Below are 24,965 nucleotides of genomic sequence, written 5' to 3'. Positions count from 1 at the left end.
TCTGGGGTACTTAATACCATGAACTTGTTCTTCTTCCAGCTCTCCCTCCTCTCCAGATCTATTCCCCAGACCATCCAATACCTGCAGAATAGTCAGTGGCAAGTCTCTAGATATCCAAATAGATGTTTGTATTTCAGACCACAACAAAGTGACAGTTTAAGAGATCCATGATTTAACAACTTGAAGAAATACACTGCCCTACTGTAAAAGTTGACAAATGGTTATCTGTGGGTCAAATCCACCCACTGAGTGGTTCTAACTGACCTACATTTGCCAGCCTCAGAGGTGAAATACAGCTTTGGGTAAGCAGCATCTGAGGCAACAGAATTTAGGAGTAGGCCATTGTGAAGAGTGAGGGATGCAATTCACTCTCTGGTCAAAATTGGCCCTCTGGCAAAACTAGTTTTGTCTTTCAACATTCTTTTAAGATGTTTGGGGTAACGGGAGAAGAAGGAGGGAGAGAAGTGAAATTGCATGCAAACCTCTAATAAGAAGCACAGGCTTGAGGAGAAAACAAGTTAAACATTGCTGTCCCATGAACATCAAAAGGAAGGGCTATTTGGATTCATAACCAGGGGTTAACTTACCTATTGATGTGGCAGTACAGAAAATAAATAAATAAGGACGACACCCCAAAACTCTGGAAAAAATCTTCGGTTCATGTCCCCCACACCCTCAAACCTAATGAAGTAGTATAGGGATGGATTAACAACATAGCATATAACAGGGCTCAGCAACCTATGGCAGGCGTGGGAAAAGAGGCACATGAAATGACGGCGCAGGATCCCTATTGTAACTACAGCTCCACGATGGCAATGCCAGCTGCACCACATCCATTGCCTGAAATGTTGGAGGATGCTGGGTTGGGCATGGCATCCCACATCCCTGCAGTGGCCCTGATTGTGGCCAGAAGTGGAGAGGTAGGGCAGAACCAGGGCAGCGGAGGCTTGAGAAGGGAACCAAAGCAGGAAGTGGGAGGGGGAAGTGCTCTGCTTTATTTAACCTGGGAGGGGCCAGGAATGAGAGGATGGACAGAATGGGAAGTTTGGGTCCTCTGGAGCAAGGCCAGGCCAGCTCAAGAGATGTGTGGCAGGAGGAGGAATGGAGTGAGGCAACTCCCTCCCCTGCAACTCTGAAATCCTTAGTGATGCAAACCAACCTCTTCCCACTGAGCAAACCCAACTACAGGACTGCGTTTGATGTTAAAAAGTATTACTGGAATGCAATACAATGAATAAATGAAGACTTAGCACACTGTTTCTGAAAGACTGGCAACTCTTGCCTTCTCCAGAAAGTTGGGAAGATCAAGTCACATCTATTTTACATATCATTTCTAAGTTCAAAAAGTACAAGACAGTTTGGAATTGAGAAAATTGAATCTTTTATTCCCCATGTTACAGGAACATTCTGTTTCTGCTTTCAGAATTGATGTGAATTTTACCTTCATTTGCCTAAAACAGAGATCACATTGAAAAAGCCTAAGGGTCTGGGCTTGAAGGATGGCAATAGCTGCGTGTGTGTTTCTCCTCAGAATTCCTACAAACAATCATTTTTTAAAACGCAATAGCTTAAGCAAAACATTGCAAATTTAGCTGGATAGTTACTGATTATTTTTATTTATTTATCTAACATATTTTTATACCGCTCCAAACTTACATCTCTGGCGGTTTACAACAAAATGTAAAGCAGCACTGCTTATTAGGGATGTGCAATTCGATCCGCAGCAAATCGGGGCGATTCGTGTATTCAACCACCAATTTTTACTGCCCTTCAAATGACTGATTCAAGGTTGAGTCGAATCAGCACAAATAGATTTGTGATTCATGCAGCCATTTTCGCAGGCTTTCCCCCTTGCTGATTGGTTTTCTGGAACTGGCTTCCGATTGGCTTGAGATCTCCTTGCTTTTGATTGGCTTGTCATTCAAATGAAGTGTTGGCATGGGCAACTGTGCCCCCGTTGGCTGGGGGGAGGGGGAAACAATTTCACAGGGAATTTCAAAAGGTATTTAAAGGGACTGGAAGGCAGAGAGAGAGAGAGAGCCCTTATGAAGATGAGGATATATCCAGGGGCATAACCACTACTGGGTGACTGGGTTCCAAGAACCTGGGCCACCACCTCTCAGGGACTGCACCTGATGTCAGATGCGGGGCTGGGGGCTGGTATAGCTCCCAAGTGGGGCCACGTGGCCCCATTTGGGAGTTTATGGCCAGCACCGTGTTTGCAGTGTGGCCAGGAGAGGCTCTCCCTGCCTTTAAGGCAGGGAGATCTGCTCCTGGCTGCGCTGCAAACACAACGCTGGCCTGGATTGAACCAGACCATACTCCTCTGCGTCTGACACAGGGGCATGGCTAACCCCTGCGTCTGACGTAGGGGGGCGGGTGGGGCTGCGCCCGGACACGGGCTGCTGCTGGCCAGCCTCCGCTACTGGATATATCAGGAGGAAGGTTTGATTTTGCAGTTTCCTTTTCTCAGCACTGAGTATATGCTGTGCTACCTATTGCTGCTATAACTGTTTTGCTGGATCTCAGATTGACAAAAGGGGAACAAAAAAGCAGGGAACTTCAAAATGTATTCAAAGGGACTGGAAAGCAGAGAGAGCCCTTACATCAGGAGAGGAGGAAGGAATCAAGGAAGGTTTGATTCTGTGGTTTCTTTTCTCAGCACCTATAATGCTGTGCTTTTGCTTGCTGCTAAAACTATCTGGTTTTGCTGGATCTCAGACTGACCAAGGCAGAACTTGGGTGCCCGCCCACCTATCTTGAGCTGTAGTTTGGTCTGTTTGAGAGATGGTGTTGTGGCAAGAACTGGACAGGGGCAGCTCAGCTCTGTGCGTCTGTGTGTAATATTTCTTGGAGACTACTGTGATGAGCTCCATGTCTGGCCTTGACTAATTTGTGCTTCACTCACTGCTCTGCAATCTGCACTGAAAGGTGCAGTCAGTCAAAATGTGGCTGAAGACATTGTTCTGGTTGAGCTTATGGTTATGCTTTCTGGCTGATAAGGGTGTTGCTCTGCTGAGGCAGCTGTTGCAAGTAAGGATGGAGTCATAATAGTGTGAGAGACAGCAACTTGTGCCAATGATGTTACTGCAGTGCAGGGATTGTGGTTGGCGGTGGATTCTGGATCAGTGATTCTTTTTTGGCCATCTTTGAATTGTGTTTTTGGCAAAATGTTCTGTGTTGAGAAGGACTGTGTGTGCTGCTTCGGTTCTGCAGTATTTTTCAAGGCAACTTTGCAAAATTTGTGCACTGCACTTGGCTTGTTTCACCCATAGGGAACAATGGGGAACTCGAATCACCCCATTATTCCCCATGGGCAGGTCCAAGGACACCAAAGTTTGTTGGGTGGTACAGCATTATTGGTGCTACCTACCACCCAGCCCACAAACTGGCAAGTTTTATAAAACAACAAAATATACCTACTATTTGTCTCTGGGCAACATTTCTAACCCTCACTCTCTTACACACGCACACATAGGCTGCAGGCTCACCTGATCACACTTTTTGTGGTAGGCATCTTTTTCCTTCTGAGAGAGGAGCTTCCACTGCTGACTGCAGAGCACCATCCGTTCTGTGCTTGGAACATCTTTCATGTTTGCCATCAGCTCAGCACAGTAGAGAGAGTAACTATTCCTAAAATAATGATTTTCCTTATATCGCATCATGCCATCTAGTTAATACTAGTTAGTAAGACAATGAGACACAACTGGTGCTTGAAGCAAGCTTTCCACTCCCTAATTTTGTACTCATGATCACACTAATGCAGATCAGATCACCTACTTCAGCCACCAATACATATTTGGGGTGGGATTCATACTTTAACCATCCCAACTGTGAATGAAAAAAGATTTACGTGCCTAAAAGGATATTTGTACCCCATTCACATCCTTTTTGAGTTCTCCGCATTGCTTTTCTGGACTTGCACAATGTCTTTGTGGCTGTGTTCTGGTACCACTTCACATTTTTTTATTATGAAGGCCAAAAAGGAAAAAGGAAAAAGGAAAAGAAAGAGCTTCAAGAAACATTTTTGGAACAGCTGAAATTCCTTAAAGGAACACTCGACTATGTAATACAAATAGCAATATTATCATTAGACAATACTTTGAGGGAGTGGTTTCTTGACTGGGCATCTTAAAACAAATCGCTGGATTAACAAAATCTAGAGGCAGTTCAGAAGTAGAGGCAATTCAGAGTAGCCACATTTGCAGTGGCTGTTAGAAATCAAGGAAAATGTATGCAGAGATTAACTGCTGAACTGTAAAGAGGTTAGTTGCACATTTGTTATAGCTCATTCTTATAAATTCTGAATCTCTGAATTTCATAGATACTCTACGTAGCACTTTTAACAAGTGTTGATAATGTGTTTTTATTATCTATAATTTTGAAATGACTAATGATTGGAACAATACTACAGTGCCTATTGCTTTTACTAGAACTACTACTACTACTACTACTAGTAATTATATATTGCTTTTCAACAAAAAAGTTTTCAAAGAGGCTTACATAGAAAAAGACTAATAAGGAGAACATGGTTCCCTGTCCCCAAATGGCCCACAGTCTAAAAAGAAACACAAGGTAGATGCTAGCAACAGGAACTGAAAGGAAACTGTGCTGGGGCTGAACCAGTTGCCCTCCCCCTCCTTAATTAAAAAAAAATCACCACTTTGAAAGATGCCTCTTTGCCCTCTTTGAGGAGCAAGATACTAGTATTAAGCTTTTAAGTCCATATTGCCCTGAGCCCAATATATGCAAGGATGGCACTCTATAAACTGAGAGCACCCACTAAAGACAGCAGAAGTACACAGAGATTTGTTCCTAGTAGTCATAAGATACTCCCACAACCTGGATTCTCTGCCAGTCCTCTGGCAGTAATATAAGGCAGTCTTGCAAATAAGTCCACAAAAGTTACTAGCCCACAGAAGTTTACCAACCCACTGAAAAACAGATGTCAAGAAAGAAAGAAAACCATTTTACAGACGTTTCCTTGATGGCCAGGCAAGTAGCTATTTTTAAGCCTGGCATATGGTCTTTTAAAAGTGCTTCCCCCGTCCCCCACCAGTATTTGCTGGGGTGCAGTTCTTTAAGACATATTGTTTTCATTCAGATTTTACTAAAACACAGATGTTAAAACTCTTGCTCACCCCTAGGGATGGGTGGGAAAGAGGGAGAAAATAAACAAAGAGCTGAGAATTAATGTGTAGGATGGTAGTGGAGATGAGGGTTAATCCAAACAGAAATCTATCCTCCACAGAGGTAGTAAGCAACTACAGGTGAAACTTGGAAAATTAGAATATCGTGCAAAAGTCCATTAATTTCAGTAATACAAATTAAAAGGTGAAACTGATATATGAGACAGACGCATTACATGCAAAGCGAGATAAGTCAAGCCTTAATTTGTTATAATTGTGATGATCATGGCGTACAGCTCATGGGAACCCCAAATCCACAATCTCAGAAAATTAGAATATTACATGGAACCAAGAAGACAAGGATTGAAGAATAGAACAATATCGGACCTCTGAAAAGTATAAGCATGCATATGTATTCAGTACTTGGTTTGGGCCCCTTTTGCAGCAATTACTGCCTCAATGTGGCGTGGCATGGATGCTATCAGCCTGTGGCACTGATGAGGTATTATGGAAGACCAGGATGCTTCATTAGCGGCCTTCAGCAATTCTGCATTGTTTGGTCTCATGTCTCTCATCCTTCTCTTGGCAATGCCCCATAGATTCTCTATGGGGTCAGGTCAGGCGAGTTTGCTGGCCAATCAAGCACAGTACACTGTATACTTTTCAGAGGTCCGATATTGTTCTATTCTACAATCCTTGTCTTCTTGGTTCCATGTAATATTCTAATTTTCTGAGATTGTGGATTTGGGGTTTTCATGAGCTGTACGCCATGATCATCACAATTATAACAAATTAAGGCTTGACTTATCTCGCTTTGCATGTAATGCGTCTGTCTCATATATCAGTTTCACCTTTTAATTTGCATATCTGAAATTAATGGACTTTTGCACGATATTCTAATTTTCCGAGTTTCACCTGTATATTTTTCCAGCAAACCCAGAAGGAGGGAAACGTGGGTCTACTATTAGCCCAAATCAATCCCTCTGCTAGCCTGCAAATGCAGAGGAGGGTTGGGTGCTTGTTCTTTATTTGTTCTGCAGCCTTAGGCAACTGGTTGTGGCAAGCTGAAAATGGGGTCACCAGAAGGGGGTGGAGACACACCACTCCTACCCTGCATGATTTCAAATCATCAGCAAGGGTAGAGTGAGGGTGTCAACAAGTGCAATTTCTTTTAGTGAGACAGCCACGTACACAAGAAGAAGTTACTGTCATACCCTGGTGGTTTTATTCCCTCTCCTCGCCCATTATTGAAGAAGCTCAGATCAACACTTCATCCAGCCATACCGAGCAGACACAGGGTGGGTTGTGGCAGCAAAAGCCATACTCCCACCAGGACACCTTTACTAGTAGACAGTTGCAGAAAATGGGAATTACGCTTACCACATGAGAATACTTTACCACCCAACAGGAACAGTTCCTCCCCTCACCAACCCAGTTGATCCCCAGATTCCAGCAACTTACGGAGGCGGCTTGGTGGGTCGCCCATCGAACTTGTCCTTCAACTGCCGTTCTGCTTTAGTTAGTGTGGAACGAGGAGGAGCACCTTCTTCAATGTTCATCTCTGGATGCTTCTGGATATAATCGCGCATCATTTCCTGTGGGAAAACAAACACGTGGGGTGGTTGACATGAGACACCCTGGGCCAAGAGATGCAAGGAGAGGCAGAAGATCTTCCCTAGGCTCTAGGGTGGTGGGGCGGGGCAGGTGACAAACCATTTCTGCTACCCTAACCAATCAAATACTTGGTAGTGAAAGCAGGAGGAGGAGGAGTTGTAGCACAACTCCCTGCAGGCTGAATGAGAGAGCGTGACACCTGCAAATCGGCTCTCGGAGTGCAGCTGGGTTTCAGCAGCCGCGACAAGGCCGGGCTGAGCACAGGGGGGAGAAGATGAAGGGGAACTGTTGAGTGTTCCCTACCTCATACTCCTTCCGTTGCTCCAGAGCCTTATGAATCCATTTCAGCCTTTTTTTGTCCGAGAGCTGAGACCATTGCTTGCCCAACGCCTCCTTCACCTCCTTCGTGGTGGCCTGAAAAACCCAGGTGGGGGGGAAATAAAAAGGTTGATAAAAAAGGAAAAGGGGAGGGGACACTGCCCACCATAGTGGTACAGCAGTGAGCTAAGCTAAACTTTTGGAGAAGTGAATTTTTTTTAAAAAAAAACTTCCCTCTACTTCCTTTAAGGGGAGCAGAGTACCTCAATATGTCGGAAACCTATAGGGTTATGCGAGGGACATGCTTAATCTGCGTGCTCACTGATTTGTTGCAAAAGCAGAGAATCTGATATCTAACACCAAATCTGGCATAGTCAGAATCTTAGCTTTTGTTTTTTCTTCTAAATATAAAGAATGTCCCTAACCCTCATGATCATGAAGAAAAGTTTGGACATGCCTCCAATCCTTCCCCTTATCCCATTCCCTTCTTCATCTGGTATATCTGAATTACAGCAGCAGAGAATAAAAAACTAAATGCAATGGGCACAAATATTAATTATGAAATATAAGAACTGTCCTAGATTATTAGATTAATTGTCTAATCTAGCCCAGCTATCTGCTTCCAACAGCAGTACACTAGATGCTTCCAGGAAAGCTCATTAAACAGGGCAAGATAAACATAGCCATCCCATTTTGTCTGAAGCAACTGATAATCAGTGGTGTTTTGCCTCTGACTCCACTTCATTGCCATGACTAAGAATGGGAATGCTTATCCACTAGAAACCTGTCTAATTAAAGCCATGAATGCATGTAACCATCAACACTCCCTAGTAGCGAGTTCCATAGTTAATTCTTCATTACACAGAATATCACTTCTCTTTTGTTGGACTTGAACCCTCTACATGCATCTTTCACTGGGTGACTCTGAACTCTACAGGCTTGAGAGAAAAAGTGAATTGTTTCTTAGTTCCTGCTTTTCAGTTCAAGATTTCATTAGTTTAAGGTCATCTCCTCTCAGCTATCTTTTAATCTATAAAGCCCCAACCTCTTAAGACTTACGAGTCAGCAAAGTGCTCCTCCATTCTCCTGATAATTGGGGTGGGGTGGGCTTTCTGTCCCTTCTCCAGCACTCTTAGGACCATAGTTACTCTTAGGACCATAGTTATTCAGTAGGATCATGTGATACAGTTTTTCCTGGACTTTCACTTTAGGCTATCATGGGTGGTGGTGGGAGGTAATCCATCTGAATGCTCTCCCAATGAAAAACACATCCTGCATAGCAGAGAGGCTTCAATGTTGGTTGTCTATTACTAACCTCATATGCAGAGAGTTTTTTGAATAGAAGAAGCATTCAAACATATAATCCTCCCCCTGGTTGACCAAGGGACATAGCCCAAGAAAGCCTTTACAACTTGGTTCTGTTGGATGTATAAACTGGACCTTAAATTTCCCCTTTCAGAGATAGGGGTGATCAGGAATTAAAATAAATTGGCTTAATTTATTCCCCCTGAAGGATCTAGATCTATCGGGTATAGAACACACAGCCTTGCTTGCCTTCTTCCCTGCCCTTGCTCTCAAGAGTCCTTACTTAAGCTTCCAGTGTTTCCATAGCTTCCCTTCTGTTTCAGTGTTCCCCTTACCCAGGATTCCTATATTCCCTTCACCCACCTGAGCCTCAAAATTTATACACCTAGGCAGAGCTACTTACATCAGGACGCACTTTCAGGTAGATCTTCTTCTCGTGGGTGTACCAGAGTTGTTGTGGAGTCTTGGGTTTCTCAGGAATATCGGATTTCTTGGCACTCTGAATGAGGTCTGGGTGGTCTTCCCTTCATAGAGCAGGGGTGACAAAAGGAGGTGGGAAAGGTAAGATGGCAGCAACAACCAACTATGTGAATGTAAAGAAAAACACTCATATACTGGCCTTTCTAAAGCCTTGCACACCACTTCCCCCTCCTGAACCCCAGACTGTAGACTGCAAAAAATATATTCAATCTATTACAGGATTCTTTGCATAAAGCCTTAGGAGCACTTTCAGCCATGTGCATTCATGATCATCCAAAGTCGTCTGAACAGCAAGAGCACCGAGGGAGCATGTTTGGTGGTTGTCCCACTGCTGTGGGACTTCCTGCCTCCATCATTCAAGCCAGAATATTATTTCCTTCGCATTAAAAAGCCAGCAACCATCTGATGCTAGACAGACAGAATGCCAGTGATGCAATCACTGTGAAATTATGTGCAACTCCCTCTCTCGTTCCACCTTCTTCTTGTGTCAGCATGGGTTAGCAAATGTTAGAGAAGAGAGGTGGGTTGGTGTGCGCGCGCACCCAGGAGACTACAAGTGTGCACTCTCAATTGTAAAGAGTCAATAGTTATTTAATATACTGTGATAATTGGCAGAGGTAGCAGAAAAAAGGAGAAGCGGCAAGACTAAATGGAGTAAGGAGTGGGCAATTCTCCAACCTGGCACAATCTCAAGCACCTCCAGAAAGATCAAGCAGGAGGAGTCAAGAGATGTGTAATTCTTTGGGCGGAACAAAACGTTTCCCCAAAAACTGAATTGCAAGCACGACAACCCCACTCAAATATTATACAACAGGGAAATAATATTGCCTACATGCCCTGCTTCTGGGTTTCCCTGAAATATTTAACTGACCACTACTGCCAACAAGATGCTAGTTTAGATGGACCCTTCATCTAATTCAGCAGGGACTCTCTCTTATGTTCTTATATGAGGGTACCTTTTCATATATTCATAAATGAATTATTTACATGCCTGAAAGTTATGCATGTATGCATACACAGACACTTTCTCAGTTAATAATTGTACCATTTCATGACCTGAATTTGAGAACTGACTTGTGTTTCTTTGTTCTATGATCTGCAGTTTTTCAGGGAAGGCTCCTCCAGGTTGCACACATTCCCTCTACCACTACCAAACAAAACCAAAGCAGCTTCTTGTAGCAACCTTCATATAACATTTGGTTCAAGTGTGCAGTTGAAGTCCACAGCTGACAAACCTCAGAGCTGCCAATTTACATGCAAACGTAAAGCCGCTGATTAATGGGCTCTTACCTAAATCTTGCCAAATTTCGCTCAAATTCTTGTTTTTCTCGCTGAAAGTCTTGGATATACTTCATCTAAAAGACAGACAAAATGGAGATTAAACAGCTGCTGACTATGAAAGAGGAAGGAGAAGAAGACTGAGAGGTTCTGGAATTGCCCCAGTGCTAAACCTCTCGTAACAAATGAAGCAGGAGGCTATATAAATGGGTTGAACATGAAATCTGGGGAAGGGAGGATAGGAAAGAAGGCACCCATTCTCTGCTTCAGTAATCCAGTTCTTCCCCCTCCCACCACTAGAAGTATGCATGCACACGCACACGCACACACACACGAGTCCAGGAACACAAGCACGATGACAGCAGCTAATATCTGGAAGTGCCATGCATGGGCAGGCAGACAGATGAACGGTCTCACTCAGCTGCTTGAACTGGAGCACTTGCAGCATAGAAATTGAATGAATGAATGAATAAAAATAATAATAATATTACCAGCATCCCCAAGGAACTGGCTTTTGCATGGCTACTCTAGGGGGAGGAGCAGGTGGGATCATGAAATGGAAACCCTTCCCTATCCCTTCCTATCATGTTTCCTCTCCATGGTAAACAAGAAGCCCTACAGAATTCAAGGCTGGAAAACAGGCAGGTACAGATACTGATGATCAACCATTTCTAGCTCAATTCAGGGAGGACTCCCTAAAAATTCTGAATAACCTTTCAGCAGCGGTCTTTTGGGTGAACTGGGAACAGCTACCTTTAGTTCGGACTGTAAGAAAGAATTCATGTTCTCTATTAATCAGGAATTCTTGTCTCCAATCAGAGATGTGTGTGTGCACAACCTGCCCCACCTCACTCATAAAACAGTGTGCCCTCCCTGTCCAATGAGCATGGGTTCCAGATACTTGTGACTTCTTAGCACTATTCAGAGATCACACTGTACACACGTACAGGTGTCTATGCAAACGTGCACGTCTTTGTATGAATTAAAGTACATGTGTTTATTTTTTAAATGAACTGGCTCTGTCAAAAGCAGGATACAGGTAGAAAGTACTGTATTTGCATTTAACATAATATGTAAATAATTGTATGCATGTGCACGGTATACAGACTGGTCAATTTAGGAACAGGGCTATTTTTCATAGACAAAAATGTAAGATTTTTATCTCAGTTGTTATCAACCAATCTTATAAGGAATCCCTTTCACTTCAGCTACAATGCTATGCCAATTGTCTTGGATCTTTCACTGGTTTCTGCATTTCTCTCATGAGCTGTGAACTCCAGAAACATACAGAGAGAAACAGACTCCCTTCCTCCCTGGGGCAATTTACATGCTTACTGATCCAAAAGAGAAAGTCAAGGGGAATTCAAAAACCTCCAACCACCGATTTGTCCCTCAAATATGTAAAGATGCAAAGCTTGAAGCAAGTTCAGGAGATGACTTTCCCAGAACAGAACATATAAACAGGCCTTCAGAATGGAACCATGTAAACGCCTGGCTCAAGACCCTGCAATTCTTAGTCACTGAGGCTATTCTCACGACCAGGCGAAGGCGGGCTAAGGGAGCCTTGTCAGGTTTCGCCTGGTCATGTGCTGCAACGGGAGCTGTGAGGGTCCCGGCAGCAAGCCTCCTTAAATGCCCCTCCCCTTAAATGAGGTTAATGGAGCGAGTGCTTCGCTAACCCTGTTTATTGGATAGTGGGTCGCTGCGGCGCAGTTCTGCAGTGACTCACGAGGAGACCCCCGACCGGGAGGCTACAACAAGCCTCCTGGTGTCAGGGGCTCCCCAGAATGCCCTGCACAGAGCGATTACCGGAGCTGGCAATTGTGTGGGCGGCCGATCCGGCTGCCCAGGGCGAGCTCACTGCTCATGAAAGGAATACTTCCTAAGCCCAGATATTCAGGGGCCCATACATTCTGGCTTGGCTTACTAGCATTGTGACACATGAAGGGAACGCAGAGAAGGGCAGGTATTTCCGTCATATAATGAGTAATGCCTCGTTGTTGTTGTCTTCTGCAAAAGCCCAGGGGAAAGGGAGAAAAATGACCCCAAATTATCTAGCAGGGAAAGGAACAATTTCTCTCAAACAAAGCAAGGCTTTTGCTGCAAGTGCAGGAATGCTTATCCCTAGTGTGTAGGTGTGTGATTGTATGAAACCCCACAGATAATCACAAGACTTTTCCCACAGCCATGAAAAGCCTTGCTCACCTTTTTCTTTTCAGGGAGCTCCTTATACTTTTTTGACAGTATCTTGGTGAGATCCAGGTTGCTCATTTCTGGGTGCAGCTTGGCATATTTTGCTCGCTTCTCCATGAAGAAACGGAAGTATGGGGTCAAAGGTTTCTTGGGGAATTCAGGATGCTTCTGAATTGGAGGAGAAGGAAGGGCACAAGGAAGAAATATTATTTTGAGGCTCCCCTGTCCTCAAACACTGGAAAGTTATCCAGGTAAGCTAGATGAGCCTTTGGATTTATTTAGAAGATTTATATACTGTAGTACTATTCAACAACCAACAGGGGCATTCCATTGGTTCATTTAATTCCTGGAATGGAGTAGGTTACACTTTTCAAGTAGTTAATAGAACAAAAATTAACAAGCCCAAATCAATATTCAATTTTCTGTAGCAGACTATTCCCACATAATATACTGGAGAGTGACTGCCCCTTACTTCTGCGAATTCTGAATTTATGTGAACTGAACAAAAATGTTTTGTTCCAACTCAATCACTAATCACTTAAAAAAAAACAACACACACTTTCTTCTTCATAGGAATCTGATCCACCATAACTGGCTTATTAAGGAAGAGGAGTATGGGTTTAAGAGGATGGCAGTAGAAGTCAAATAAGACATGCACTCGTCTGTGAAAAAGGGCAAGAGATTGAAACAAGATGCAGAGAGTAGAAAATCAGGCAGTTTTTAATACAAAAGGATTTCCAGTGATAGCTTTGGAGGTATTTTATTTTCATGCTTTTCCATTGCTATTCTGCTTGTTGCTTTTATTCATTTAAACTGGTTGTTCCCAGTTTGAGGCAGAAGAATTATTTTGCAAAGTAGGATAATTCAGCTGTATATGATCAGGCTTAAGGTGTCCTCAACTTGTCTGTAAGCCAAATTTTCAACCCCTGGATACTATAGGTGGACCTCGCTAATCACGGTTTTGCATATTTGCAGTCCACAAAAAAGCACCCTACTTCATTATCCCTGGATATGAAAGAGTTAAAACCCACGCATTTGTGGTTCCTAGAAGGCAAGAAATGACCGCGGGGGTCATTTCTGGCCACCATTTTGTCACTCATTTGTCATTAAAAGGGTGGGGTGGGGTGGGTGGGCTGAAAAATCCATGATTTCCCCATTTGGGGTCATTGCTGGGTACCAGGAGACCCATGGAGCACATAGGACACTTTAATTGGGCCATTTGGGGGGTGATTTTAAAGCAATTTTTTAAAGCCTGGGAACCCAACCCCCATGATCCCACAGACTTCAATTACACATTATTCATGGTTTTGTTCCCCACAATAATCTGTGGGAACTGAACCCCCACAGATGATGAGGTCCACCTGTATTGATATTTTCACATTTAAGAGAAATCCTCACGAATTTAAAGTAAGTTTATAATTTCAGCTTCTTCCCACATCATCAATATCAGATCAACCAGAAGTTGCAAAAATTCAGCTCACATGAAGTTTGAAAATACAAACAATACAGCAGGTGTATCACCATTTAAGGGGCAGATGATTTTAAAACCACCCTGTTCAAAAACCATCAGTGCCCCTAATCAGCACTTAGTTAAAAATTCAGTCAGAAAAGGGGGCAGAAAACCAACTCTTCCTACTATCATTCCACAACTGATGAGCCATACTTTATAAGCATACTTCCCCTAATGGGTAACTGTTGTTTACGTGAAATGGAAAAAAAAGTGTAATTCTTCTCCGGAGTGGTCAATACATTCCCACATAGAGTGACTGGAAAGCTTTGTCTGTTAGGCTCAAGGGGTATCTGTCTTACTTCAGAATGTTCACCTCCGCATATATAAGGAACGGGGGGGGGGGGACTCTCTCCTCAGTTCTTTTACAACTGCCAACAGCAACTGTTAGGAACACCTCTGCACTCCTTCCCTTGACTCAAGAAAATACATGCCATACTACAGAATTTATTTTTTTCTCAATTAAGACTCAAGATTTTCTTACATTAGATTTATATACCCCTTTTACTGTTTGGCATATCGGATTTTTAAAATTATTATTTTTAAAGGGACCTGCTGGGAATCTATCTATTTAATTCTCCAGAAAAAAAGTGTGGCGGAACCCTTGCGAGAGTTCCTGGCAGGAGGCGGTTGGCTGGCTGGCGCACTCAGCCTTGCCGGAGGAGGCGGGCAGTTTGGGCGCATGGCAGGAGGCGGTTGGCCGGCTGGTGGACTTGGCCTTGCTGGAGGAGGCAGCTGGCAAGCAGAGAGGGAAAGCAGCGCCACCGCTGGGGAAAGCGCCTGCCAGGCTGTCACTGGGCAGGTGGGGAGGGAAAGCGGCGCCAGCACCAGGCCGGCCGGCCGAGAGGGAAAACTCCTGCCAGGCCGGCAAGGGAAAGCACCAGCCAGGCCTGCAGGCAGGGAAGAAAAATGCCAGGGACTACAGTGCAAGGTAGTACTCCGGGCAGGGAGGGAAGAGAAAGCAGACTGGGAGGGGGAGAATGGACTGGGGCTGAAGCGGGGTGGGGTGGGGTGGACTGGGGCTGAAGGGAGGGAGGAGAGACAGAGAGGACTAGGGGCACAGATGCCATGTGCCCGGGCCAACTAGCAGGATACTATAGTTGATGGGCTTGCACAGTGCATCAGTTGTCTAGTGCTAGGCTGCAACTCAAGAGTTGTGCTGCCATTTGAAAGGCAGGTCTGAGAGCTTCATGTGTATATTTCTGCAACACCTTAAAGCGGGCCTGCTCAACTTAGGCCCCCCACCCGCTATTTTTGGACTACAACTCCCATAATCCCCAGCCACAGTAGCCAACAGCCAGGGATTATGGGAGTTGTAGGCCAACATCTGCCGGAGGGCCGAAGCTGAGTAGGCCTGCCCTAAAGGGAGCAGAGACATTCAGAAAGAGCTCAGTGTGAGAACCAGAAGTTCAAGAGAAACAGTCTTTTCTGTAGTTGAGAGTAACTCAGGGAGAAGGCTGAATCTTCCAGGTGGACCCAGACCGTCTTCAGCGCATGCAACCACTTCAGCGCATGCAACTAACGAACAATAATTACAGGTAAGAACAAGTTTATTTTATTCCCACAAGGCAATAACTGTATATAAGATAGGATTGCCAACTTTTTTGCTGGCCCCTGCTTCGGTGTTATAAATATCAGCTTGATCAGCAGACGTGAACTGGCAATGTTGCCATGCCATGAAAATGCTTCACGTGCCAATTAAGTTACTGTTAGAAAGCACAGAAGGAGACCAACTGCTTTTCTTCTGGTTAGTCATGAAACCTATTAAATACCTCACCTCCACACAAGGTAGCCTGTTCACTGGATCAACATTAAAATAACTTGGGTTTTTTTCTGTTTAAATTATCTCTCTCACCTTGTTTCATGGAATGAAAGCAGATTCCCATATACTTGTATATCTCATTTATTTCATTTTAGATAAAGACAATAATGACTGCCAGAGGTAACACAGGGAAGCAGCACCACTGAGTAGAGGGGTGGGGACTCTTACCAAGCTCAGTGCTCTGACTGAGTCACTCCTAAATCATGTGCCAAGAATGAACTGCTAGGGTAATACTCTGAAATACATTCATTATTTGCCAGAGCAGGTGTGGTGTAGTGGTTAGAGTGCTGGACTAGGACCGGGGAGACCTGAGTTCAAATCCCCATTCAGCCATGAGACTAGCTGGGTGACTCTGGGCCAGTCACTCTCTCTCAGCCTAACCTAATTCACAGGGTTGTTGTGAGGAGAAACTTAAGTACGTAGTACACCGCTCTGGGCTCCTTGGAGGAAGAGCGGGATACAAACATCATCATCATGATCATTATTATTATTATCCCTGTGAGATGCTGTTTTGGCCTCTGGTTTCCTAAGGATGCAGGCAGTGGGTAAGCTCAGCAGTTTTTAAAGTTATATTCGCACCAGAGGAAGAGAGGAGAACTGGTCTTGTGGTAGCAAGCATGACTTGGCCCCATAGCTAAGCAGGGTCTGCCCTGGTTGCATATGAATGAGAGACTTGATGTGTGAGCACTGCAAGATATTCCCCTCAGGGGATGAAGCCGCTCTGGGAAGAGCAGAAGGTTTCAAGTTCCCTCCCTGGCTTCTCCAAGATAGGGCTGAGAGAGATTCCTGCCTGCAACCTTGGAGAAGCTGCTGCCAGTCTGTGAAGATAATACTGAGCTAGATAGACCAATGGTCTGACTCAGTATATGGCAGTTTCCTATGTTCCACCACCCAGGGTGACTGTAAGCTCCTCAACAAATACTCATTCCTATGTAGTCTTTGCCAGTTCTAATATCTTCCTAATGTACATTCATACATTAAAATAGATACAGAGTTATCTACAGCTCCCCTGCCAAGATATGGCCCGTGGGCCAAATATGGCCCATAGGCACCTTTTTGCTGGCCTACAGGGCTGTTTCCTCCCTACCAGCAGCCACTTCCATGAAAGAGTCCTAGCCTTGCAGTACTGTCTTGGTGGGACTCGTCCCAGGATGGCAAATATTGGAGGCCACAGGTGCTGCTGCCACCCACTTGTGGGCAACGCTGAAGCAAACAGTCAGCTGCTAGGCAGGAGCTAAGACAAAGCCTGGACGAGCATGCGCAATGAGGCAGATGGTGGTAGATTGCAGAAGGTAGATTGTTTTCCTTCTCCTCCTTGCATTTCCTGCCTGGTCTCTTTTGCAGATGCTGAGTCTCCCCAGGCATGGAAAGGACCACCTTCAAGCTGCCTGTTGAGAGGCTGCTCATAGTCTATCGTCTGTGCATGAACTGGCTGGCCCTACCACCAGACACACTCCTTATCACAAGACACACGGTGGGCTGCTGTACGCCCAAGAACATACGGCGTGGGAAAGCAAAGAAGCCACTGACGGCAGACTCTGAGAAGGTAGACAAGAGGCAGGTCTGTTTTAAGAAAGCAAGCCCTGGCTAGTGTGGGAACAGGGAGGGCCAATTGCCTCCGTAATCAGGCACCTGGGCCCTCACATACCAGGCATGAAGCAGGACACGGAGGTGGAGCAGCCCAGCCCAGGCAGCTGAAAGGTGCCAAACCTGGGTTAGAGAACACCTTTTCTGGGACCAAGAGGGGAGCCTCCACCAAACAGCAACTTGCCCTGCCTCTCCAGGCATCCAACTTCCCACAGCAACAGTGTTCCCTCTAACAGGGATTCTTAGATGTTGTTGACTACAGCTCCCAGAATCCCCAGCTGCAATGGCTTTTGATTAGGGATTCAACATCTGGGAATCCCTGTTAAAGGGAACACTGCACAGCAACAGTCCAAGGTACACACTGCACTTCCTTCCTGCTCCTGTGCTAGAGCACGAGCCCCTTCTGACCCTCTATCTGGTTCTGCACCCAACTCTTCTCTTCCTATACTCCTTCTTCCACTCTTTCCTCTCTCAGCCCCATTTCCCTTTCCCCCATTCTCTACCACCCACCCAGCCTCCTTTTCCCAGCCTCTCCTGGACCTCCTCCTGCTCTCTCTTTTTTAAACAGTGTCACTTTTCTTCCCCTTTCTCCATCTCTCCCATTCTCCCTTCTTTTTCCTCTCCCCCTCTCTCTTCCTCATTCACCTTTTTCTAGCATTCTCCCTCACTTTTGGCACAACCCCCTGCCCCACAAGAGGGCAATGGACAGAGGATGGGAAGCAAAGAAGGCATCCCCATCCAAAGCAGCTGCCAGGGGATTTTAACTCAATTCTAAACAATTTTAACTCAATCATCAATGCACTGAACATTGATCTTGGCCTCCGCACACCAAGTCACAGCTGGTTCCAACTCACTGGGGCTTTTGAGTTGTGCACCCCAATTTACAGCAATTTAAAGTAGCTATTGTGCTGTTAAATTAAAATATTTCTCATGCTGTGGGTTATTTAGGAAAGGCAGACCCTCTCCCCCTGCCTTGGATGAGTAGTATTTCATTTCCTCCCATTCACTTTACTTGGGATCAAATGGACCCAAATGCCCTTTGAGTGAAACCTTCAAATTAAACATATACCTAGATGCTGTGGAGGTGGTTTTGAAACACCACATAATGATTAACCCCTTTGTTGTGGGAGAATGCAGGGGGTATGAAATGGCATAGTTAGTGGGGGGGAAGGGAGTTGACACAGTTTTGTTTTCTATTTTAATATACCTTTGGGATCATAACTCCAAAAGTGTAGGAAGGTTAATTTTTTTTGGAAGGATTCTGTGGCCATAAGGAGTTCAGGAAACACTGTACTACATGAGCACAGCAGGCAAGATAACCAAGCTTGTTTTAAAAGAATATGTTCCATTACCTACTCATCCTTTTACTGACTCAACACCTACCTTCAGCTTTTTGCCCTTGTAGGGGTTTTTCACATGCTCCTCAGCATCCATAATCAATTCAGTCAGAGTTCGGAACTTCCTCACCTGCAAGGATAACCAGTGGCAACAATGTTCTTTAGAGATGCAAATCCTAATCGGTACATTACATGAACTAAATCTTTGATTAAATCAGTGAGGGTCACATTTAACCAGTGAGGCTGAGAATCAAGGGTGTACTTGTTCATTTTCTGAAGCTATTTTGATTCTGGCTTAATAGTAGGGATAGTAGTCTTTTGCAGCAAAAACAGAGTCCTGGGGAATCTTTAAGACTAAAATGTATAATGGCATAAAGTTTCATGAGCTAAATAATGATGTTGTCTTCTAAATGTGTAAGAGATTTTTAAAGAGAGAGGAAAAAAGAATTACAGCAAGGCCAAAAGGCCCAGAAAATGCAGGACAGTGGTGGCCAAATGATATTTCTATGCAGATCACAAATGAGTAGAACAGTAAATCAGAATGAATTGATCCACTCCCAATTAATTGCCATTGGAGAAAAATTAGCAATGCAAGGGTGGCGGGGGGGGGGGGGAGTATGAACACTTTCTTCCCTTAATCCCCATTTTATTTTTTATTTTTTAATTCAAACACAAGGACTTTAAATGTCCTGGGGAACTTTTTGGAACAGTAGCTTTCACTTGCATAATCAAAGCTTAAATGCAACAAGGACCAACTTAGTCAGAACACAGATGAAGGAAGTAGAGAGGGCTTGATAAAAGGAATGGTAAGGATGGATAACAGGTATACACTAGCAGCAGAAGGCATAGATTATGGTGGCATATAGAGGAAAGAGAGGCAGGAGTAATTTGAAAAAGAGGGAAGGCCATTGCAGGCAAGGCAAGAACTGGTCAAACAAGCAGCTCTACAGAGCTTTGCCTCTTCACCAGAAAAGTGGCTAGACCCAGGGTTCAAGTTAAGTTAGCAATGCGGTAGATTTGTAAGCCCAACTCACACCAGAGTATTATTGTTCATACAAATATCTGACACAGGCTGTATCACACCAAATAAGCAGTTACCTCATTGGAGATCTCAATCCATTTCATCTTGCACATCTCACCAGAGAAGTCCTTGAAGGCAACTTTTTCCCAGTCCAGGTGGGATTCAGTGGTTTTGAACTTGCTGCCATCATTGGAAGGCAGGTTGTTCTTCATGCACTCCAACAGGATCAGCATGTCTTCTTGGGTCCAACGATCTGAGGAAAAAACAGTAAGACTAAAGATACATGTATAGGTCATACACACTAGGGCTGCTAACCAGTGATGAACCCTTAGTTTGTTAACTGGATTAGCTAAAACCTATTAAATAAACTGCTTAAATATAAAAATATACATACTGCAAGAACTTGAAGGACATCCCTTTTTGAGGATTCCAATGAAAGGGAGAGATCCTCTCAAGTATAAGGTAGCTTACAGTTTAATACAGAAAAACTAGTGCTCAGAAGAGAATATTCCCTATTATAATAGAATGCTAGAAGAGGTTGGAAAAACAACAAGACTGTTGACTTCAACAACTTCAAGACAGTACTGTTGAAGAGCTAGATTTAAAATATGCAGCTGAAACCAGTTTCAACCCAACACTTTCAAATTCAGGTGTTTTTTGTTCTTATGGAAAGCCACACTAGTAGTAAATAAATATTAACAAAACAGCAGTAGCAAAGCACTAACATAGCTAACAGTGGATTATTATACAAAAGGCAGCACTCATGAACTACAAATCCCAACATGCAATTCTTGATTGGGATTATATAGAGCTTAACTGTAGGTGGCAGCATGCACAGTATAAACTCCTGGTCTAGAAATTCCATGCTTAATAAAACTCTGCTCTGCAACCAAGAAAAATTCCAAAATCTATTCTAAACTATACAATTAAAGAAAAACCTACTTGGTGGCAAATAAAGTATTATAAAGAAATAATTTGGCATACAAGAAGGAAAGAGCCAAAAGAAGATTTTATTCCTTTGTTCCGTTGTTAGCATCTTTAAAGAACACACACACAGGCACAAAGGATGCCAGGGCTTAATCACACCCTGGAAGTTTCTCTCCTAATTGCAGATGCATGTAACCTAGCTGTGGTTACTCAGTAATGTCTACAGCAAGGAATGCGAGTGCAGGCTGGCTAGTAGAGAACGGGGATTATCTTGCTGTGAAGACAGCTGGACATTCATGCCATGCTAGAAACTCATCAGAGCAACAAAGTTAAGCTCATTATACATAGACTTAATCTTTCCTCCACTTTTCCAACCCTTTATTAGTTTTCAAATGCACTGCTGCAGCCTGGAGGGTTTTTTAAAAACCTTAGCGGGGGCAGGATGCAGCCTGTATTCCAATTCTACCAATTTTTTTTAGTGTGATCTGAAACTTTTGAGGAGTATTCCCTTCTCACCTTGATTTTTGGGGGCTGTCATTTCTAAGTCAGCTGGACTATCCGCTTCTCCGTTCATCCTCCACCTCTCGGACCCTAGGGTGACACCTCCTGGGTCTCCCCCTTCCAGCTCTCTCTCTCCCCCCCTCACGGTGGCGTCAATCAGTCAATTTTCACCCTGAAAGCACAAACAGACTGGAGTTAGGATCTGTGCTTACCATCACTACCCTTAGGACAACATAGTACTAGTTCATACATCCTGGGAACTTAGAACTTGTTTACAGTGGTTATCCTGGGATAACAATATCTGAAATTGAACCTGTGATTGATGCACACATTTAAAGATTGGAGTGAGTTGAGAGGAAAGGAGTCTCAGCAAGATCAAGAGGTCTCAAAATATCTCTCACCCTGGGAAAAGTGATAATGTGAACAATAGCACAGGTTTGTCATCTTCTGGCGGATTTTCCAGTGGCATAGAAGATGGTTATCAGGATGACAGCACAGATTCATCCGATGTAGAATTAAGATTCAGGGATCCCGTCACAGATTTGCACCAAGTGTTGGGGAATCTATTTAGCAGATTAAATCTCCATGAGGAGGAAGCAAAAGAGAAAGATCCCTGAAGTGGGACAGGCTCGGATTGGCCCTCAGAGCAACGGGGCATATTCCCAGTGCACCCCATCTGTGGGGTGCCCCTGCCGTACTCAGCAGCAGTGAATACTCCCACCCTCAAGCACCCATTCTGCTCAAAACCTGGCACCCTCCCAACATACATTCCACCACCCTCTCAGTGCCCCCAGTCCGGCCCTGGAGTGTGATGCATTTCACACACAAGAGTAAAAGTGGTGGGTAGGGAAAGAGGGTTGATGCATCACAACACAGTGATCAAGATAGAATTGGGGAGAATGAGAAAAGGAGAAGGGCTGAGAGATCTTACAACAGAGGGGAGGTTTGCTAGATGGTGCAGACAGAACCAGATGATTCAAGAGGGTATGTAATCATACAGCATTAAAATGCGTGGAAAACTTATCCTTGGGAGAGGGGAGCTGGAAAGAAAAGACGAACTTGGGAGAGAGATGAAGAAAGAGAAAAAGGCAGTTTGCGTGGACGAAAAAACGAGAGAAAGGAATCTGGAGAGAGCGGAGATCCCTGGCAGAGTGGGTGGGATAGGAAGGCGGATCACTGAGGAGGGAGGCAGGCCAGGCGAGTGGGAGGGATCTGCTTGTCTCTCTTCACTCCCTCCCACTTCCATCGGCTCTTCAGAGGCCGCACCATCACCAGCCAATCTCCGACGCCGACGCCTCTCTGCAGCCGAAGAAGCGCAGCTGCTGCTGTTTGCTGCGTGCCGCCTCTCCCAGCCTGTTTCCAGGCAGGCGGGAGAGCCGAGCCGTCGGGGCTGCAGCTGCTTCTGCTCCTTCCCCCGCCTCCATCTCTTCCACACGCCCTGCGGGCGCTGCCGTACGGAAAATCCAGCCGCCGCCGCAGCCAACTCCAGCCACTCTCTGCTCGATTTCGCTCCCACCCCCATATTTTATTTTATTGTACCTGGGACGGGCTCCAGCTATCTGGTCCTATCCTTGCTCCTGCCTTGGCTATCTGGGGCAAGGAGAAAGAAGGTACCGATCCAGCCTCGCCTATGTCGTTTCCTGACATTCAGCGTTTCCACCGTCCACCAGGCGATCGTCAAGGGAGGGAGAAATCTTTTGGTTACCGGATTCCAGGATCTCTTCACTCTCTACCCGCAAGAGTTCTCTCTCGTCATTCCCTTAATTCTTACTCCTTTTATTGGATCTCTATGGATCAATTCCATGCAAAATCCAAATTCACCGCTCTCTGCCATACACCTTTACGGATTCCTCCACTTCTATTCTACTGGCAGAGAACTTTCCCCACTAGATTCTCTCCCAGTCTGCTAACCAATGGCAATCTGAAGGAAGGAACCGGGCTCGGTTACCCAGATCTTCCCTCTTAGAAAAGCCATTGCTTCCCCCTCCTATGAAAATCCTAGCTCTTTCTCACCTGTGTATCCCCCGAATCTTGTCCGCCCACCCCAGATCCCCCCAAAGCCAGCCACCTATACATTCGGTCTTCAGCACGGCTAGGCAACCCTGTTGAGAAGGCAGCCTTCCTCGGTTCCCCAGGATTTCTTTCCCTAGGATCACGCGGAGGACGAAAGCCGCCTTCCCCGATCACTAATCGTCCTGAAGAAATTCGGTTTCCCCAGATCCCAGTACCAAGCAACGCATCCCGCTCTCCAGCTCCGCCAGCCCCGGAACAGGCGGCGAACCGATGCCCGGTGTGCGCGGAAAAAGGAGATGGACGCCAGGCGAGTTCCCCGTCTTTCTGTCGGTCTAACCTGGTCGAGGCGGTTAATAAGGACGAGACAAGCCCGCCTTGTTGTGGCGGCGGCGGCGGCAGTCGCGAGTGGGGAGGAGCAGAAGGGAGCCGGAGAGCCGCTGCAGCAGCAGCCCCATCGGAGCCGCTGGTGGAAGGGGGGCGGGGAAGGCTGGCTGGCTGGAGGAAGAAATGAATGCCCGGCTGGGGGCGTCCAGGCAGAACCCAGGGAGGGCAGCACGTCTTGGCTGCCGCTGCCGCCGCCTCCTCCTTCTCCTCCAGCGCCCAGACCCCCGGGGAGCGCCTCCCCCTGCGCGCCCAGGGCGCACGGGAACTCGGCGAGTCAAACCCCGTTAACTTGATTCTCCACACCCACCCACAGCGGGAGGCCCCCCGAAAAAGCTCCTCGTCGGGGAAAGGGGGGAAAGAGGAGGAGGGAGGGACGCCGAGAAGCTCGCCTGAATGGATCCACCCTCCGGATGGCGGAGCGCGCTGGCTGCAGCCGGTCGGAAAGGCTATGGCGACCGACCTCGCCAGAGGCTCCCAGCGCGGGAGAGGAGAGGGGGATAAAAAGTCCTATGCCACCAGCAGCTTTTCTCTCTCGAATTCGTAAAATTAGAAGAAAAATCTAGAACGTAAAATTAAAAAACTGTGTGCAACTACCGTGGAAAGAAGGCGGGGGAAATACAGCATTTCCCCCACAGTCGATTGGCTTCTCTCCCTCTGCAGGCGGCCAGAGAAAGGCGCACAAGGCGGCGGCGGCTTGGTTGTTTTCACTGCCTCCCCTTCTACCTCCTCCCTTTTCTTTCTAGCTTGGGTAGGGCCCCCTCGGTTCTAGAGGAAGCCGGGGGAGGGGAGAGAAGGGGATTTGTGTCTCTGAACCCCAGGATTTCACCGCCTGCTTCTTTCCAGCTTACCCCCGTCGCCGCCAAGCAGCGCGGGGGTTGGTGTTCGAGAAGCTGCCGCCGCCTGCCTTCTCTTTCGCCCTTCCATGGCCGACTCCCGGGGCCTCTGGCTAGTGAACGCGTGGAAGACAGGAAAAGGGGCCCGATTCGACTCTCTCTACAAATGCACCCCTAAAATACTGTAAAGGGGGAAATGCAGCCCGAAAATGTGTTTCCAAGAGGCTTGCAGCCCTCAAGATTGTATTAAAAATACACAAAACCCGAAATGTGGTTAACGAAAAAAAAACCCCAGAAAGAAAATAAAAAACGTGGTGGCAATTTTTCTTTAAAAAATATACCCAGAAAACTGGAATCAACCCCATATTTTTGTTCAGCCTTACCGAGGAACAAGGAGACGCTGGAAAGAGAGAACAGCAACGGTTGCTGTTGCAGGAGCCGCCTGCCTGCTTCTCTGCCTCCACTGCCGAAGCCCGAGGAAGTAACAAAAGCGCCTCCCTCCAGCCCCAGATGGCGAAGCGCGGCGTCGGGTTAATGGCGAGCTCCACATGCGCTCGTACTGCCGCAAAGCCAGCCTCGGCTGCAGGCAGCGTCGCCTCGGATCGTGCCTTCTTTCCCCCCCTCCCCCTGATCCGTCCTTTCCCACCCACCCTCCTTTGCAACGGGGGGCTCCATGCTGGAGCTGATTCGAGGGGAGATTTTTAGCCCCCTTCTAC

The 24,965-nt window shown here is 45.8% G+C and overlaps 1 protein-coding gene across 10 annotated transcripts in view; it reads right to left on the bottom strand.

Annotated features, from left to right (window-relative positions):
• The window catches only part of UBTF (upstream binding transcription factor), a 73,037-nt gene that overhangs the window by 47,705 nt on the left and 367 nt on the right, over positions 1-24,965 (bottom strand). For 2 of the 10 annotated variants that reach the window (XM_053262396.1, XM_053262403.1), the window contains exons 2-10: positions 21,035-21,191; positions 19,669-19,844; positions 18,617-18,700; positions 12,330-12,485; positions 10,137-10,201; positions 8,770-8,890; positions 7,047-7,157; positions 6,591-6,724; positions 3,492-3,633 (exon numbers count right to left, since the gene is read on the bottom strand). In XM_053262396.1, the coding sequence (XP_053118371.1) occupies positions 3,492-3,633; positions 6,591-6,724; positions 7,047-7,157; positions 8,770-8,890; positions 10,137-10,201; positions 12,330-12,485; positions 18,617-18,700; positions 19,669-19,844; positions 21,035-21,092 (1,047 nt within the window). In that variant the 5' untranslated portion in view covers positions 21,093-21,191. Of the gene's footprint in view, positions 1-3,491; positions 3,634-6,590; positions 6,725-7,046; positions 7,158-8,769; positions 8,891-10,136; positions 10,202-12,329; positions 12,486-13,798; positions 13,936-13,980; positions 14,104-18,616; positions 18,701-19,668; positions 19,845-21,034; positions 21,192-21,420; positions 21,562-22,558; positions 22,697-23,247; positions 23,351-24,632; positions 24,848-24,965 lie in introns of those variants that run through there. The other 8 variants (XM_053262398.1, XM_053262401.1, XM_053262400.1 and 5 more) reach the window with 8 other exon arrangements.

The sequence above is a fragment of the Hemicordylus capensis genome, chromosome 6, assembly GCF_027244095.1.
Source record: "Hemicordylus capensis ecotype Gifberg chromosome 6, rHemCap1.1.pri, whole genome shotgun sequence".
Classification (NCBI taxonomy): domain Eukaryota; kingdom Metazoa; phylum Chordata; class Lepidosauria; order Squamata; family Cordylidae; genus Hemicordylus; species Hemicordylus capensis.
Note: the sequence above shows the minus strand (reverse complement) of the source record. Positions and strands in the feature narration are given on the sequence as shown.